At 49.1% G+C, this 18,240-nt stretch overlaps 1 protein-coding gene across 1 annotated transcript in view; it reads right to left on the bottom strand.

Annotated features, from left to right (window-relative positions):
* The window catches only part of STK10 (serine/threonine kinase 10), a 120,636-nt gene that overhangs the window by 90,876 nt on the left and 11,520 nt on the right, over positions 1-18,240 (bottom strand). The window contains exon 2 of the mRNA XM_044229492.1: positions 6,405-6,569. Within this exon, the coding sequence (XP_044085427.1) occupies positions 6,405-6,569 (165 nt within the window). The remainder of the gene's footprint in view (positions 1-6,404; positions 6,570-18,240) is intronic.

The raw sequence follows: 18,240 nt of genomic DNA, 5'->3' as shown, positions 1-18,240 counted from the left end.
AGGTAGTAAAATATCTCATTAATAATTTTTATATTGGGCACCTGGGTGGCTCAGTGGGTTAAGCCTCTGCCTTCGGCTCAGGTCATGATCTCAGGGTCCTGAGACGGAGCCCCGCATCGGGCTCTCTGCTCAGTGGGAAGCCCACTTCCCTTCCTCTCTCTCTGCCTGCCTCTCTGCCTACTTGTGATCTCTCTCTGTCAAATAAATAAATAAAAATCTTTATTAAAAAAATAACAATAATTTTTATATTGCTTACATGTCAAAATAATATTTTGGATACACTAGGAAAAATTGTATTATTTAAACTAACTTCATCTGTTTCTTTCTTTAAAATACAGCTATTAGAAAATTTTACATTACCTATGTGGCTTACGTTACATGTCTACTAGACAGTGTTGGTCTAGAGTATTCTGGGTTGTTTTTCCCCCATTTGCACCATTTGATATTCAAAAGCAGAAGTAGGCTTAAGAAACTACGGCAGGATTTTGCTAAGATTACAAATCCTGGAAGAAAACGAGCTCATCTTGTCAGATTGTAGGTGAGGTGGTTTGGTGAATGTCCACTGACCCAATCAGGGGGAAGGTCTCTCCCTGGATGCCTTGGCTGGGGAAAGGGTTCAGGGCAGCTGGGTGAGAGCTGGTTTCTCATGCCCGAGGCCAAGCCCTGAGAGCAGATCCAGGTCCAGGACGGGTTTTGTCAAAGACACCAGCATGACAAAGACGGCTCCTGGCGCCACACAGGAGGCCTGGATCCAAGACCCATCACGCAGAAGGAAACACCAAGAAGTCAGTACCGCTTCCAACCTTGTATCTCAGAACAAGACTTCTTCCTCCCCTACTTTTGCGCATGCTGTCTCTCTCTTCAAACTGCTCTTCCTTCTCCTGGCCCTCTGGAGAACTCCCACCGCATCCTTCAAGATACAGCTCAAGTGTCCCTTTTGCAGCTTTTGCTGACCCAGTAATGTTCCCATCTCACAACCTTTTCTTACTGCTTTCTGGCTGACCTCAAAGCTTTTACTCTTGCCCCCTCAAACCTGATTTCTTTCTAAAACATAAAATATATCTTCCCTCTGGAAAACTACCACAGAGTCCCCCTTACGTGAAACAGTTCTCAAAGCTTAACGAGCACCAGAGTCGCCTAAAAGGTTCCTTAAGGGGTGCCTGGGTGGCTCAGTGGGTTAAGCCCCTGCCTTCAGCTCAGGTCATGATCTCAGGGTCTTGGGATCGAGCCCCGCATTGGGCTTGCTGCTAACGGGGAGACTGCTTCCTCCTCTCTCTCTGCCTAATGCTCTGCCTACCTGTGATCTCTCTCTGTCAAATAAATTAATAAAATCTTAAAAAAAAAAAAAGTCTCCTTAAAACAGACTGCTGGGCCCCACCCAGAGTTTCTGATTCAGCAAGTCTATCTGGGTTGGGACCTGATACTTAGCATTTCTCACAAGGTCCCAGGGGTCACTGCTGCTGCTGGTCTGAGGGCGCTACTTTGAGAACCACTGATCTAAAAAGTTAAGTGCTGGGAATGCCCAGTTCGCTCAGTCAGTTAAGCTTTTGCCTTCGGCTTAGGTCATGATCCCAGAGTCCTGGGATTGAGCCCAGCACAGGCTCCCAGCTCAGCAGGGGAGTCTGCTTCTCCCTCTCCCTCTTCCCCTGTTCATGTACTTGCTCTCTTTCTCAAACTAATTAAAACTTTATTAAAAAAATAAAATACAATAAATGTTAAATTCAAACTCTTTACCTTGGCATTGGAAGCCCTGCACACAACACGGGCTCTAATTACTTACAGCCCTCGTCTTTCCACATGCTGCCCTTGATCCTAGACCACCCGTTCTCCAAATGCCACAAATTTCACACCTCTGCACCACTGACCATGCTAACCCTTCTACGGGAGACCCTTTCCCCATCCTCCACCTCGTTCCAGCAATTTCTGCCTTGATTTCAAAATGTCTAAAACCCAAATCCTCAAAAATGAGGACATGACAACTTTAAGGGCTACAAAATAACAAACGCAGGCAGTTAAGGGGCAGCTACAGAAGACAGTGGTGACAAATGGTTCCAGCCTCAGCAGCAGCCCTGGGTCAGAAAGCACCAACCTAAAGGCAACTTTGGGTCAGAATATTCTCATGTATCTATTTAAACAACCTCATGACAGTCACAGCCCAGTTACAAACTGTTCTTCTTTTCTATCTGATTTCCAAACCTGTCACTTTGTAGCTGCGTGGCCTTGGGTAGGAACTTACTTAACCTCTTTCTTTCTTACTTTCATCTGTAAAATGGGGAAAAAGCAACTACCTCATAGAATGAAAAGGAAATGACATAATTGCAGTAAAACAGCTTTAAAAGGCCTTGCTCACAGTAAGCCCTCAGTAAATGTTAGCGTGCTTAGTATTATCCTTGGACCCGGGGAAGTCAAGAACTTGGTACTGGGCCACAATCAATACTGGGGACAGACATATAAAAGATGGTTTTCGTAATGAATCCATGATCAGCAGTTCAAGAAAGATTATATGGATGGATAGGAGGATGGATGGACAGGTAAGCAGATAATGTTGGCTGGGTGTGGTATGTGGACAGGTAGATGGGAAAATGCCTGGTAAATATGAAAAGTGGCCCTGTGACACTAGTTCAGCAATGGACACTACAGATGCTTAAAAATATTCCTAAAGAGGTTCACAGACAAGCATACAAAAATTCAAAGAGGTCCATCACAACTTTGTTTCTAACAGAAAAAAAAAGGAAGCAGCGTACATACCTAACAACGGAGAAAGACACAGTCAGAAGATGGAATTCTATCAAATAATCAAATATGGAGATGCAGGTGTTTCCCCCACTCACGTGAAAAGTGGTTCTCAACAGACCTTAAGTAAATGGGGTATCTGGTTGGCTCAGTTGGTAGAGCACACAACTCTTTTTTTTTTTTTTAAAGATTTTATTTATTTATTTGTCAGAGAGAGAGAGAGTGAGAAAGCGAGCACAGGCAGGCAGAGGGAGAAGCAGGCTCCCCGCTGAGCAAGGAGCCCGATGTGGACTCGATCCCAGGACACTGGGAACATGACCTGAGCCGAAGGCAGCTGCTTTACCAACTGAGCCACCCAGGCGTCCCGAGCACACAACTTTTGATCTCAGGGTGGAAAGTTCAAGCCCCATGTTGGGTGTAGAGATTACTTTAAAAAAATAAATAAATAAGGGATGCCTGGGTGGCTCAGCCGATTAAGCAGCTGCCTGCAGCTCGGGTCATGATCCCGGGTCCTTGGTTTGAGTCACACATCGGGCTCCCTGCTCAATAGGGATCCTGCTTCTCCCTCTTCCCTCTGCTCCCTCTGCTTGTGCTCACTCTCTGTCAAATAAATAAATAAAAATATTTCATAAATAAATAAGACTTAAGTAAAAAGAGTTAAAGGTAAAGTTATAAGTATGGGGTCAATTCTTTTTAAAAAACCTGTTGGGGGCGGCTGGGTGGCTCAGTGGGTTAAGCTTCTGCCTTCAGCTCAGGTCATGATCTCAGGGCTCTGGGATCAAGCCCCACATCAGGCTCTCTGCTCAGCAGGGAGTCTGCTTCCCCCACCCTTGCCTGCCTCTCTGCCTACTTGTGATCTCTACCAAATGAATAAATAAATAATTTTTTAAAAATTAAAAAATAAAACTTAGGGCGCCTGGGTGGCTCAGTGGGTTAAGCCGCTGCCTTCGGATCGGGTCATGATCTCAGGGTCCTGGGATCGAGTCCCGCATCGGGCTCTCTGCTCAGCAGGGAGCCTGCTTCCCTCTCTCTCTTTGCCTGCTTCTCTGTCTACTTGTGATTTCTCTCTGTCAAATAAATAAATAAATAATCTTTAAAAAAAAAAACAAACTTAAAAACCTGTGGGTATGAGTATGTTTGTGTATATATATTTTTTAAAAGCCTAGAAAAATATTTTTTAGGTATGGTTATCTCTGGTACAAAAATTTGAATGGTTTTAATCTTCTTTTTCTGTATATTCTCATTTTCCTTTGTTAACTATATATATATATATATAGTTTAATTTCTTAAAAGAGAAAGCTTTTTAAAAAGTAGCTAGATGAATCAGGACAAAGGAAACACGTAGGCACAGGTGTGACCACGACTTAGAGGGCATGTCCTCTCTGTGCCTGGGTCTCCATCCTGCTCAGCACCCCCTGAGATACCTAAAGACCGTAGATGAGGAAGGGTTTGGAATCTGCAGCTGGCAGTCTGGGGGTGGTTTTAAACTCCCAGTGACATCCAGGAGGCGCCCCAAGGAGACACTCAGAGAGGCAAAGGGAAGTTGGTTTCTATCCAGGACTGGAAGGGGAGGCAGAATCCATGGACAGACCACTGGGCGAAATAGGGGGGGTCACATTCTCACTGCCCTCAGACAGTGGCTTCCTCCAGCTCCATCAAATGAGAGGGATCAACTCTGATGGGAGTTTCTAAACTCTCTTTTAGTTTTCTTTTCTTTTTTCCTTTTTTTTTTTTTTTTTTAAGATTTATTTATTTATTTATTTGTCAGAGAGAGCAGGAGCACAGAGAGCTGCAGGCAAAACATGCAGAGCGAGAAGCAGGTTCCCCGCTGAGCAAGGAGCCCGATGTGGGACTCGATCTCAGGACTGTGGTATCATGACCTGAGTCGAAGGTAGATGCCCAACCAACTGAGCCACCCAGGCGTCCCTCCTTTGGTTTTCTTAAATAGCAGGATTCTTTTCACAAATGAAACAACTCAGTTTTCCCCATCAAGCATCAGTGGCTTGTTCCTAAAAATTGGCATCCCGTGCAAACATAAATAAATAAATAAAACCTGGGATAAATAAATAATAAACAAACAAACAAATAAAACAAACCTGAGATAAATACATAATAATAAATTAATAAATAAATAAATCCCCCCCTTTTTTAAGATTTTATTTATTTATTTGAAATAAAAAAATCTTTAAAAAAAAAAAAAAGACTCTCTCTCTTCTTCCCCTGGCCCTCCCTCCCTCATCTCTCCTGTGCTCTTTCTCTAGAAAAAAAAAAAAAAAAAAAGATTTTATTTATTTATTTGACAGACAGAGACACAGCGAGAGCAGGAACACAAGCAGAGGGAGTGGGAAAGGGAGAAGCAGGCTTCCCACTGAGTAGGGAGCCCAATGCGGGGCTCAATCCTAGCACCCTGAAATCATGACCTGAGCTGAAGGCAGACTCTTAACCTACTGAGCCACCGAGGTGCCCCCTCCCCTTATTTTAAAATCACAAAGCACCACTTATCACCTCCTAACTTCCCATTAATTTCCTAAAATGTAACTAAAGAATAGTCACGCTCTCTCTGAACTTCATGAACTACCATGATAGGCAGTCGAGCTTCCAACACCCCCCTGCTGACTACCCAGTCGTGAGTAACCTGGTCACTGTGTGCAGCACCACGGACCTGGACTGGCTCTCCCAGCTACCGCACCCCCGCAGACACCCAGGCCTGCCGCCCCTCGGCTCCCTCTGCAAAACACCTACGTGTGCTTCTGAAGCATGTGCAAAATGCCTACATGTGCAACTGTATCCACAATTCACTCCATACTCATCCTGCACAGTGATTCTGTAACATATGTTGCGCTGAGCTTTGGGAACACAGATACGTTGCTTTACTTAGAAAACACTTGCTGAAAAAGAGTCCAAAGAGACACCTCTGTTCTAGAAGTCTAGGTTTTATAAACTGAGAGGCATTCAGACCAGACAAGGTCCACGGGACAGGTATTGTGTGGGGCGGTTGTGCCCGGGACAGACCCGGGAGCACTGCAGGATTACCCTAGAGAAGCTTGGGGTGATCCTGGATTTGGAAGGTGGGGCTCAAAGCTGCACTGTGCACATCACACTCAGGCTGCTGATGGAGAACAGGGGTTGTTAAGGGACCCCCTTCCTTAGCGCCACCACTGAAAAGAATTCCCCCACACAGCACCCACAGCTAATAACAATGCCACTGTTACAAATAATAAAGCAGCCAACAGTCACCGAACTCTTACACCTGCAAGGCACACTTCTAAACACTGACCATGAATTAAGTTCTTTAATCCCTGTAATAACCATATGAGCTAGGTACCATTATTACCTCCATCTTGCAGTTGGAAAAACTGAGGCAGAGAAGTTAAGAACCTGCCTAGGGCTCTCCAACTTGTAAGGGCCAGCCAGAGTTGGATTTGAGGCCTGGCAGCAAAACTTTAGAGTTCTTTCCTGCTCTAATCCAGTGTCCCCACTCCTCGCAAAAGTGGGGGAGCTCTGCAGCAAGGGAAAGAGAGGCAGGACCTCCAGCCCCTCTGCTTCACCTTCTTCTCACCCCAGCCCTTGCCCTCAAAGCAGACACTGAGAAAGAACAGAAGGCTTCTGAACCAGGCTAGCTTGGCCTACCACACCACAGGGACCCAGAGGGGACAGCAGGTGGCCCTTACCCACAGCTTCCCATCGTAATAGTAGGCTCCCAGGAGCTTGACAATGTAGGGGTGGTCACAGGTGGCCAGGATGTCGATCTCCACGGTGTAGTCCTCCAGCTCCTCCTCACTCTTGGTCTCAATTACCTTGGCGGCAGCCAAAGCACCTGTCTCCTTGTTCTTGGCCTGTAAAGTGGAGACAGAGAAGGTCAATGAGGCCTGCACAGCAACAAACCAAACCCGGGAAGCCATCCTAGAGAGGCCTGTGGAGTGTGCCTGCAGAGGCCAGGGGTCCAGACTGTGGGGGAATATGGAGACCGTGAGGTCAGAGCAGGAGATCCGCTGCTCTTGCCAATGGCCAGGGCGGCTTATTTAGTCAGTGCAGAGGGCATGTGTGAGAGACAATGTTCGACATTTCGTAATCGTGGTTTTTATTTTTATTTTTTTAAGGTTTTACTTATTTGACAGAGACAGGGGAGAGCCCAAGCAGGGGGAGCAGCAGTCAGAGGGAGAGAGATAAGCAGGGAGCCCGATGGGGGCGCTCAATCCCAGGACGCTGAGCTCATGACCTGAACCCAATGCAGACTCTTAACTGACTAAGCCACCCAGGCACCCCAATTATAATTTTTAAAGTACAACATACCCATCCTGTGGCATAAGTAAAAACACAAGAATGGCATAACTCTACAAATACCAACATGGAAAGACTGTTGAGTTGCTCAGTAAGAGATCCCAGTCACTGAACAATAAAGTGATAGGACACCCCCCCTTTTTTTTTTTAAAGATTTTATTAGACAGAGAGAGAGAGAGCACAAGCAGGGGGAGAAGGAGAAGGAGAAGCAGGTTCCCTGCTGAGCAGGAAGCCCATCACAGGACTTGATGCCAGGACCTTGGCATCACAACCTCAGCCAAAGGCAGACGCTTAACCAACTGAGCCACTCAGGCACCCTAAAAACAGTCAATTTTATGTTGTGCATATTTTACCACACTCTTAAGAACTGAGAGCAAGGGAAAAATAACCACATGCAAGCAACTCCAGCCACAAGGAACCGGTGTCAAGGAAAAGGGAGCAGAGCCCATGTGCGCTCAGGAGGCCCCATGAGCCCCAAGGGCTGCAGCTGGGAGCACTCCGCGCTGTGCTGCATGAGGGAGCACACTTTCCTACAACACGGGCCCTGAAAGCCAGCCACTTGTCTGGAGCCTCTGACTCGCCATCTGTGGGACAGCACGGGGCACCAAGCTGCCCTGGACTCCGTGAGCAGCCCAGTCACTCACCACTAAGGACAGCATCGATGCCGCTCGGCTCAGAGAACAACTCTGCAACCTGAGGCACCGCAAATGGTGATGTCCCAGATGCTCCCACACACCTAGCACCTCATGAAGGACAATGGGCCTTCACATTGCCTCCCATGGCACCCAGCACCTCAGTGTCCCCGCTCTACAGGTTCAGAGGCCGGACATGGCTGGAGCTGGGGTTGTGGCACTGGAATTTGAATCTGAGTCCTCTCATTTCTAAGACTCTGTGCACTTTCCACTATTACACTATCATCTCCAGAACTCAGAAGCCTCTAAGACTGGTGCTAACAGACACCTACAGGCGCTCCCAGGCCAGCCCTGCACAGGGCACCCTCCGGGCAAAGACCAAGCTGGGGTGCCTGGGTGGCTCAGTCAGTCAAACAAAGACATAGCACCCTTGCTCCTGGCCTCAAGGTCCCGTTGGAGACCCACCCCTCTACTGCCAGTGACTGGACAGCATGCTCACGGGGGAGGGGAACTAACAGGGGGTGTTGATCCTCACCAGAGAAACTTCCGGAAGGGAGTGATGCCAGGGGACTTTTTTTTTTTTTTAACTCATTTGTAAATTTATTCTCATTTGAAGTATCTGTTTCTGTTAACTGAGCTACAAAGTCCCCAGGCCCCCACGCAGTGACAACAATGGTCTCCCACTGATCAAGGTCACGGAACTACAGTTCAGCACAGGCTAACTCACTCATCTCCTTAATTACCCGACGGTGCCGGTGCTGTGACTGTCTCAGGCGCAGATGAGGAGACGAAAGCAGCGTCCCCAGCAACATGGGAGACAGGGCTGGTCTGGACCCTTGCTGCCAGGTCTGCACTCTTTGGCCGGCCCACCCGTCCCCCTCATGGTCCCTTCCACATGAGGCCCGGGGTGTGGGGGACGGAATTTCACATGGGACCATTCCCTGGGGTCAGTCCAGGTCCTGGAACTCACCTGCTCACTCGCCCTACCAGAGTAGAGTGGGGGCCTCTCCCCTAAACTTGGTTTTAAAGGCTTGTTGAAAACACCTGAGGAATTCATGAATTCAGCCATTGGGTGCTTGTGCTCTTGTGTTCTCTCTCTCTCTCTCTCTCTCACCTGATTGTGTACCTGCCCTTTCATTTCCGGTAATGCTGATTTTTGAGTGTCCCCAAGAGGGCCATCAAAGTACCCTTACACATTGCACAACATGCATGCTCCATCCCTCTAAACACAGAGGAGGAGGGAAGGCCTGCTCGGCTCCTGGAACGAGAAGAAGGTGGGGAGCTCCGCAGGATGGCCAGAGCTGGGGCCAGGTGAACACGCTAACCACCCTGACCATGCTCTCCTGAGCCCCAGCCAGAGCAGCACCGGGGAGAGCTGAGCTGGGCTTGAGCCACCCCCACCCCCAATCATTCACCTTTCGCTCCTGAAAGGCGGTAAAAAGAGGCTGCATGTCACCTCTTCCTGGGTTTCCTCAAAACAGTATTTTCTCCCCCGGAAGTGGGGGAGGCCCAGGCAGGGACTATTTCCCATGAGTGCACAAGACCTTGCCCGCCCCCTGAAAGGTGGCATTGACCACAGGGCTGGGCCCCAGCTGGGCGCCAGTGTCAACACCGAGGGACACCCACTGCCCAGCACCTCACTCAGATTACAGAGAACAGAGCCTGCTAGAAAGGGGTTAGTTGGCAGCGGTCACGGTGCCTAAAGTGACTTGGCCAAAATTAAATTCCTTAAAACCCTGGTTGAGGCAGCAAGCTGCTTACCCCAATGTCAGAAAACGTAATAAGGTTGATGATAAACACAGCTAAAATTGCCTGAGCACTCACTGCGTGCCAGGACAGCCCTTAAATGGAATTTCTCACTTCATCCTCCATCTAGCCCTTGGAGATAAGGATTAGTATTCCCTACTTACAGATGAGAAAACTGAGATTTTGAGAGGCACCATGATAGGCCTTAGGTCACACAGCAAGTAAGGGGGAAAAACAGATTCAAATGCAAGCCCACCTTGCTCAGAGAGCCTAAATCCCAAGTATCTTCTCAACCAGTCCCTCTCAATGAGTACCCTGCTCCATCTCCCGTTGCTAAAGATAAATGAAGACCACAACCAACAACGTGCTTGGCAGCTACTGGGTGCTAAAAGTACCAAAATTTAATCCACCCATAAGCCATTAAGGCAGGTGTTAGCCATTATGCCCATTTCCCAGATTAGCAGACTAAGACTCAAAGGGGTATCAGAACCCACTCAAGATTGTGAGCTGTGGTGATCTCCTAACCCCCAGGTCAGTGTTCCCTTCACTACACTAGACTCCCAGGAATCAACTTCTCCCCCCCTCCATTCATCCATTCAACCATTACATACTGAGCTCATGTTATAGGGCAGAAACTTTTCTAGTGAACGAGGCAGCACTGGTGGTAGGAATCATTGTCCTCCTATGACATAACTCACCCTTCCTGATTTTTCTGCAGTGGACCTAACCCACCGACCTTCCCAGTCCCCAAAATACAATGGAGCAGAGTCCACTTTCAACTCTAGAAGTGGGTAGGTGACTCGTCCTGATCAATCGGAACAAGAATGTGACCACATTAGCCAATGAGATGCAAGCTCACAACAGTAGCGGAGGCAGCTGAGGCTGCCCCAAACCCCGCTTCGTGCCAGCCTCCAACACTGAGGCAGCAGTGTTGGGACATGTGCTTGTAAGCAGAGCTTGAAAACAAAACTAGCAGAAGCAACAAGGGCTAGAGAGGGCAAAAGAGGACACAGTTTGATCCCCAGGATTAATTTTTACACCAAGGAGGTACTATTAAGAGCCTCATTTTTTTTTTAAAGATTTTATTTATTTATTTGACAGACAGAGATCACAAGTAGGCAGAGAGGCAGGCTGAAAGAGAGAGAGGAAGAAGCAGGCTCCCTGCCGAGCAAAGAGCCGGATGTGGGACTCGATCCCAGGACCCTGGGATCATGACCCAAGCCGAAGGCAGAGGCCCAACCCACTGAGCCATCCAGGCGCCCAAGAGCCTCATTTTACATAGAAGAAAACTGATGCTCAGAGAGGTGAAGTCACTTGCTTGAGGACACACAACAGGTAGATAATAGGACCAGGAGTTGAATGCAGGTCCATGGGGCTTCAGCATCCATGTGCAGACCTCTTTGCCCAAGGTCAGATTCTGAAAAGGTTCTGCCTGGGTCTCAGTTTCCCTCTCATACAGTAGAAGGGTGAGGAAATGATGCCCAAGCTCCCTCTGCGGTCAGATGTGAGGGCATCTTGGAGAGTGGGTGGGTCTTGGAAAGCTAGGGGTGGTCCAAGCGGATGGGGCACCTGTGGGAGTTGACAAGCAAGGAGTCCCATAAAGAACAAGTGGCTGCCTGTGGCCTCTGACGTCCATTTCTCCCACTGGCGGAGGCAAGGCTGGGGTCCAGCAAAGGATGGAGGAGCCCCCGCCCAGCCTTCCACTGCTGGCTGGCAGTGACTAACGCCTCAGCCCACACCCTTGACAGCAGGCACACAGTGGCCACTTGTGTTTACTGGCCCGGGCACCTCTGTGGAACAATCTTCCCCCTTGTGAAGCTCTCGGAGCCCAGCCTGGAGGAGGTGGGGACAACTCTCAAAACAGGGAGCCCTGCCCCACCCATGGGGCCCCAGCCAGTCCAGTCAGGGGCTGGGGGCTTCCTAAAAGTCAACTGCAAAGCAGCAGCTGGTGGGGACCACCCCCAGGCCCATCCCTTTCCGTCCCAGCTGCAAGCTGATCACTGTGTGACTCCCTCCTCCTCCAGGGAAGAGCTGGTATCACAGAACTCCGAGATCAGAAAGAACATTAACCACCACTTCTACGCCCCAACTCCCCAGTCTCCTCGCAGATGATGAAACAGAGTTCATACAAGTGAATGCAGTGACCAAGGTCCAATCTGGGACAGTTGCCTTATCCCCCTTGCAGATTCACAACTCTCTTCCTTTGGCAACTGCCTCTCTCTCTTGGTGCAAGGGGATCATAAAAAGCTCAGCCCATCCGGTCCCAGTGCACAGGCCAGACCCAGCCACTCATTGCTGGCCCTCTCAGCCATAGCTAGCGGTTCACACTTGCACAAGTGACCCACGGCAGGCCAAAAGGGTTGTATCTGGGTAGTTCTGAGTTAGTCTGGGGTTTTATGGTTTTTTGCTTAAGTTATCAGGAAAGTGGCTTTTTTTCTTTCTTTGGGGTTGCTAAACAGGTAGAATGAAAGGCTGGAGAGTCTTATAGCCTATGTGGCCAATCCTGAGACCCTGCCTGAGGATGAGGTCCTGACAAAGGAAACAGAGCCCAGAAATGGAGAAGGGCAGATAATGAGGTCTGTGGACACCTGGAGCCAGCTGTTCCTGAAGACCAAGTCTGCCCTTAGACTTCTCAGTTACATGCGCCAATAAACTCCCTTCCGGACTTCTGTCATTTGCCACCAAAGAGTAAGTAAGTTTGTCATCTCTGGGGGTATTTCAGCAGAGAACACATTTCCCTGGAGGCACCTCACCACACAACACACACATGTAACACAGGCCACCTTCAAAAGGGTCACCAAGACCTACCAAGTGAGCTTCACTGAGGCCTCTCAGAGGACCTAACTGACAATCCAGGATACAAAGATCCAAGCAGAAAACACGGTTACTAATGGGCCACAGGCAACAGAAACCAGTGGATTCTTCTGCCAAGAGAGTTTTCCTCCGAAAAAGTAGAGATGTATATTTATTAAATTACCAGAAACGAGGAATAATGGGAACATCTAGCGTGGGTGACAAAACAGGTGGTAAAATGAGTCTGCTCATTACTGATAAAAACAGACTCAATCCTCCAGAGACAAAAATTGGCAATAGGTTTTTAAAGCCTCTTCTCCCTCATCCCTAAGAATTTAAGACCAGGAAACTATTCAAGTAAAGACAACAAAAGAAGGGTATTAAGATCATGTTCACAGGAGTCCATAATGATGGCAAGAAAATGCAAATGACCTAAATGTTCAACAATAAGACAATGGCTAACTCAGTGAGCTATTAAGCAATGCTTTAAAATGGTAAATAAGAAGGCAATACAGTAATGGGAGAAAATAATTAAGCATTTTAATTATTAATTAATTAATAATTAATTGCCAGTCAACAAGGCAGGGTAATAAAAGTATAGCTAAGCTAGATCTTTGGGAACATTCTGGGTATCTACAAATAAGGAGGACCTGAAAACAGAGCATAAGGAATACAACTGGTTTATGAAAATTAATTTCACTCAGTGACATCTGACAATTATCCATAGGGGTCCCAGCAAGGACAGACTGGGGATGGTGCCCAGAAGTAGATGACCTTGTCTTGAATATATCCAGGGATGGGCACCCTCGTCTGTCCAATATGGCAGTGACGGGCCACACGTGGCTGCCACACTGAATAGAGCAGAAACAGTACGTTCCCATCACAGCAGAAAGTTCTAGTTGGCAGCTTTGCATATAAGGCTGCACCTCGCAGAAAATACTTTTTCCCAAAGGTGAGGGAGCATCTAAAACTCACTCCCATGTTCCAGACCCAGCCTCATAAACACGTTGTTTCTTCTAGGAACAAACAAAGGTCTCAAGGGCCAAGAGTGGGTAGAGGCAGCTCAGGTGGTGATCAGTCACTAGCGAGGTCTCCTAGCAACCTGGCTGGGCAGCAGGCGTGAGGGAAGGCTCCCAGCCGGCCTGTCAGATGAGCAGCCTGTGGGGGTCAAAGCCAAAGAATGGAGCAGACAAGGCAAAAGCTTTCTATTTTCCCCAGCCTCTTGATTCCGGATGGCCGTGTCAAATACAGTTCAGGCCCCTGGAACCGAGGAGGGGCTTGGTCTGTGTCCCACAGTATACAGCTGTGGCATCCCTGCCCGAAAACATTTTCTCTTTGGACAGTGAGGTTTGTGACCCATCACAGGAAAGGCTTCGAATTTATTCCCACGGGAGGAAATCTGGCCCTTGGAAGGTCACAGCAGGACCGGCCCCACGCAGGGGAAGGGCCCAACCTAAATGCAAGCAGGGTATTCTGAGGGCAGCAGACATAGAGACAGGATAGGCAGCCAAAGTGGCCTCAGGTTCAGACACCGCTAATGCCCCTGGCTGGCAGGCACGAGTCCATTGAGGAGTGGTGCGCCGAAGCCTAGCCTCCCAGAGGCTCGGGTCTCATGGGCCTCAGGAAGATGGTGGCCTCCCAAGGCCGCCTATGGTCTCTGGAGGGGTAGATAAGCAGCACCTCACCTGTCTCCAGGATGAGTCCATGAGGTATGTAGAAGTACCACTATCTGCTCATGTTAAGAGAAAATGAAGGCCACTGCCCCAGGTCACCCAGCTAGGAAGCACTGTCAGGACTTGACTAGAGCCCAGCTTTTCCCTCAGAAGCCCCTGAAAGGAAATACTCCAGGGTCTCCCACCCAGTTTCCAGGTGTGCCAGTCCTCCTTCCCCAGCTCTCCCCTCACGGCCTTCAACCAGAAACCTTCGTTGGACAAATGTCAACGGCCCCCTGCTGCCTGACACAAAGTGTGGACACCCTGGCCAGGCACGCAGCGCCCTGGTGACTTGGCCCATCTACTTTTCCAGGATCCCACTCCATCCTGTACACACCCCTTGCTGCGGCCCGTGCCCTTCTCTGCCTCCTACTTTCATGCCTTTCCTTCGGCTCTTTCCTCCACCTGGAGCGCCTTCCCCATACTGTGCTTACCCCACAAAGTCTAACTCAACCATAGCCTGTTCCATCTAACTCAACCACAGCCTGTTCCATGAAGTGCTCTCAGAACCCCAGCTCCCCAACTACTAATTCACACCTCACGAGGCCTTTCTCCATAGACCTCCTGGTGCCCCAGTCAACTGTGTTCAAAGATTCTCGAACTTGGCTTTGAGCTCTGAATGGTTAAGCCCATGTCTGATTCATTTTAGTCTACCCCACAGACCCTAACCTGGCCCGAGATAGCCAGTGGGTAGGTGGGAACATGGGAGAGTGGGTGGATGGAAGGGAGTGAGGTATGGAAGGATGGGTCTGTGGAAGGATGGACAGATGGACACACGGCAGAGTGAGTAAGCAGGAGCATGAATGGGTGGATGGGAAAACAGATAGATAGGAGGGAGGAATCAAGTAATGAAAAGTAGGCCTAGGCAGTAAACAATCATTAAGTCTTCTTTTTCCCCCAAAAGGCACTTGAGCCTACCTTGTTGTTGGCTTCCACGAATACCAGACTCTCTCTTTCCCTCAATAATGTAGCTGAGAAAGCTATTTCTACAGGAACCTAACCTACGGCATCTCACCCATGTCCCCATCTTTGTCCAAACTAGAAATGGGCAAATTTCCACGAACTGATTTATGGAATGGAAACAGCACAGGACTTAGGTTCAAATTCCAACTTCATTACTTACCAGCTAAGTGCCTTTTGGGAAGGCAAGAAACCACGCTGTCGTTTTCTGACAGCCATGTGGACAATTCCAGAGACATGGAACCAAGTTTAGAAGCCACCGTGGGTTAATCGTGAGGGAAGGGCTGGGGAAGGAGGACTGGCACACCTGGAAACTGGGTGGGAGCCCCTGGAGTATTTCCTCTCAGGAGCTTCTGAGGGAAAAGCTGGGCCTGTGTCAAGTCCTGACAGCGCTTCCTAGCTGGGTGACCTGGGACAGTGGCCTTCATTCTCTCTTAGTCCTCACGTAGGACTGTGTATTTTTGATTTTCAAAAGCCTAAAAGCATGTTTACCTTGTTCACCAATATATCTGCTATTTTTACGTTCAGGCAGAGTATACATTGGGTTATTTTAAAGTAATGGATGGATGGATTGGTGTGCGTATCTGTGAGCAAACAGAAAGAAGTGATGCCCTCCCTGTAAGGACAGGAAGGAAAGTGATGAGAAGTCCATTTTCCTGTCAACATATTTATATTACTGAATCTCTAGCTGGTCTCTCCTCTCTACCTTGGAGAAGCCAAAGCCTTTGACTGGGCAGGATATACACAGTTAATGAGTCCTGCCAAGTGCAGAGAAAGCACTTCCCTATCAATAATCGCTGGGCCAACTTTCAGCTTGCAACAAATAAGACGGCCAAGTTTCAGAACAAGAAACACTTAAGGATGGCAAAGATTGCCAGGCACAAAGCAGAGGAGTGGCATGGCTTCCAAAGCCAGCCATTTAATACCCTCTCTCTCAGGGAAGTGAAGCCTGGCGAGCCGTCCCGGCACAGCAGGGAAATGCTGATCCTCCAAATCCTTCTGGGCCAGCAAATAAAAAAACCAAGACCCAACAGGATTGGCCCCAAAGATACCACGCCATGGCCTTGACCCAAAACCCAGGCAACCTGTCCCACTTGGCCAGGGATGTGGGAGCCTTCGGATCTCAGCTCTTCAATAGTGATGGGGATCCAACCCCACCTACTGCTGATAAAAGAGAGGTGAGAAGGTGATAGAGGGCCACTGCTCCCACCTCTCCGGAGCTCCCTCTAGCTGGAGGAGGGCCCAGAGAGGAATGGGTGCTGAGTCACGGCAGGAGGGCAGCATGGGGTCAACAGCCTAGAGGAGGGAGAGAAGGAAGAAGCTTCAGCCAGCTCCTCCTCTGCGACCCGCACCACCCACACACCGTACAAGGCTCACCTCTCTCCATCCTGACCACAGCCTTGGGGAACGTGTGCTCTTACCAGCCCCACTTTCCAGGCGGTTCCAAACCTCAGAGGTGAAAACGGCTCTATGTTTTCAATCAACAGTACTTTCCGTGCTGTCTTTTATTATTTTAAAAGCAACACACACTCATGAAAGAGAGTCTTCAAGATATAATATTACAAAGAAGACAAAGCACCCATAATCCCTTGAGTGGACCTAGAAGGTATTCTGCTAAGTGACAGGAGGGAAACAGGAAGAATACCCTATGATTTCACTTAAATGTGGAATCTAAAAAACAAACAAATGAACAAACAAACAGAGTCTTAAATATTGAGAGCTGGTGGTTGCCAGCGGCAGGAGGAATGTGAAATAAAGGGGATTATGAAGTACAAACTTCGGGTGCTGGGGTGCTCAGTCAGTTAAAAGTCTGCCTTCGGCTCGGGTCATGATCTCAGGGTCCTGGGATCGAGTCCCACATCAGGCTCCTTGCTCCTGGGGATTCTCCTTCTCCCTCTCCCTCTGCCTGCCCCTCCTCCCTGCTTATGCTCTCCCCCTCTCTCTGTCAAATAAATAAATAAAATCTTTAAAAAGAAAAAAAAAAGAGGTACAAACGTCCAGTTATCAAATACATAAGTCACAAAGATAAAGATAAAAATACACTAGAGGGAACATGGTCAGGAATACCATAATAACGTTTGGTGACGGATGGTGACCACACCTATCGCCGTGAGCGCGGAGTATCTCACAGGATTACTGAATCGTTACGTGGTACACGTGAGGCATTATGGAGCGCCTCCCGTGTGCAAAGGCAGGGCTGTACCTGCCTTCACACTTCCCAGCTGTGTGACGCCAGGGGACTTATGTGACCTCTCTGTGCCTCCCTCTACACCTTCGTCCAATAAAGATGTTGGTAGTTGCTGCCTCACAGGCTGTGGGGAGCATTCAGTGAGTTAAGGTGCTTTGAACCAAGCGGCCGTAGTGAGCTCCCCAGAAACATGTGCTCAGTGTTCTCTCGCTCGCCGCAAGTACCTGCTTCCCGACTTCATAAAAGTGGGATTAAACTGCACACACCCATCAGGCGTTTCACTGCACAGTAAGTACCCTTCTGCACTGTTGCCAATGACTGTCGTAGTATTTCACTAGAGGTCACAAACAGCCCTTTGGATCACAGAACAGTCTTCCCCAGCAACGCCTCCCAGAGCTACAGGCCGTTTCACTGATCCCCATCTTGCAGAAGAGGAAACTGAGGCAACATCACCTGCCCTGAGTCATACAGTACAGACAACGGGCAAGCCAGGTCTTATGAGGGGAAGGGCGCCACCAAGTGCGGAGCCTCAGAGGCGGGGCTCCAGCCGGGGACATGGGGCGCTCCTCGGGTCTTCTGAGGAGGGCTGTGCTGGCTGCAGGGGATAGTGAGCAGGCAGAGCAGAGACTCGGCACACAGCTGGCTCTGGTTCTGGGATGCAGGCACCAGTCTCCCCTCCTTGGTCAACAGGAGCCAGCAGGAGGTTTCCTGTCACCTCAAAGTGGGGGTGGGGTGGAGGGCACTTGAGGAAGAAGGAGGCTTGAAAACGCGCTGGGCCCAGGACACACAAAAAAGGTAGAAGGACTCTCAAGGCCAACCAGGGAAGCTGGCCAGCTCTGATGGGGTCATTGCCTCAGGGTGACAAAGCCAGCTTTGATGGTGGCAACAGCCTCTGAGGCCAAGAACTGGGCCTGGGCTCCCAGACAAAACAGGCTGGAGCTTTCCAGGAAGGAGGGCAAAGGCAGGCGCGCCCTTCATGGTACAAATGCTGCTCTCCCACCGACCACAGTGGCCTCAGCCACCCCTGGCTGACTGGTCACGGGCAGGCACGGAACAGAGACCATGAACTTGGAGCCTCTTTATCACTGAATCATGTTCATCGTCATAACACAGGGAGAGAGAAATAAGCTCCAGGCTCACCCCCAGGAACCCATCACACCAACTTCTATGCAAGTAGCGGCCTCCAGCATGACAA

Source organism: Neovison vison, chromosome 1 (genome assembly GCF_020171115.1).
Source record: "Neovison vison isolate M4711 chromosome 1, ASM_NN_V1, whole genome shotgun sequence".
NCBI lineage: Eukaryota > Metazoa > Chordata > Mammalia > Carnivora > Mustelidae > Neogale > Neogale vison.
The sequence above is the reverse complement of the archived record's forward strand: the minus strand, read 5'-3'. Positions and strand labels throughout refer to the sequence as shown.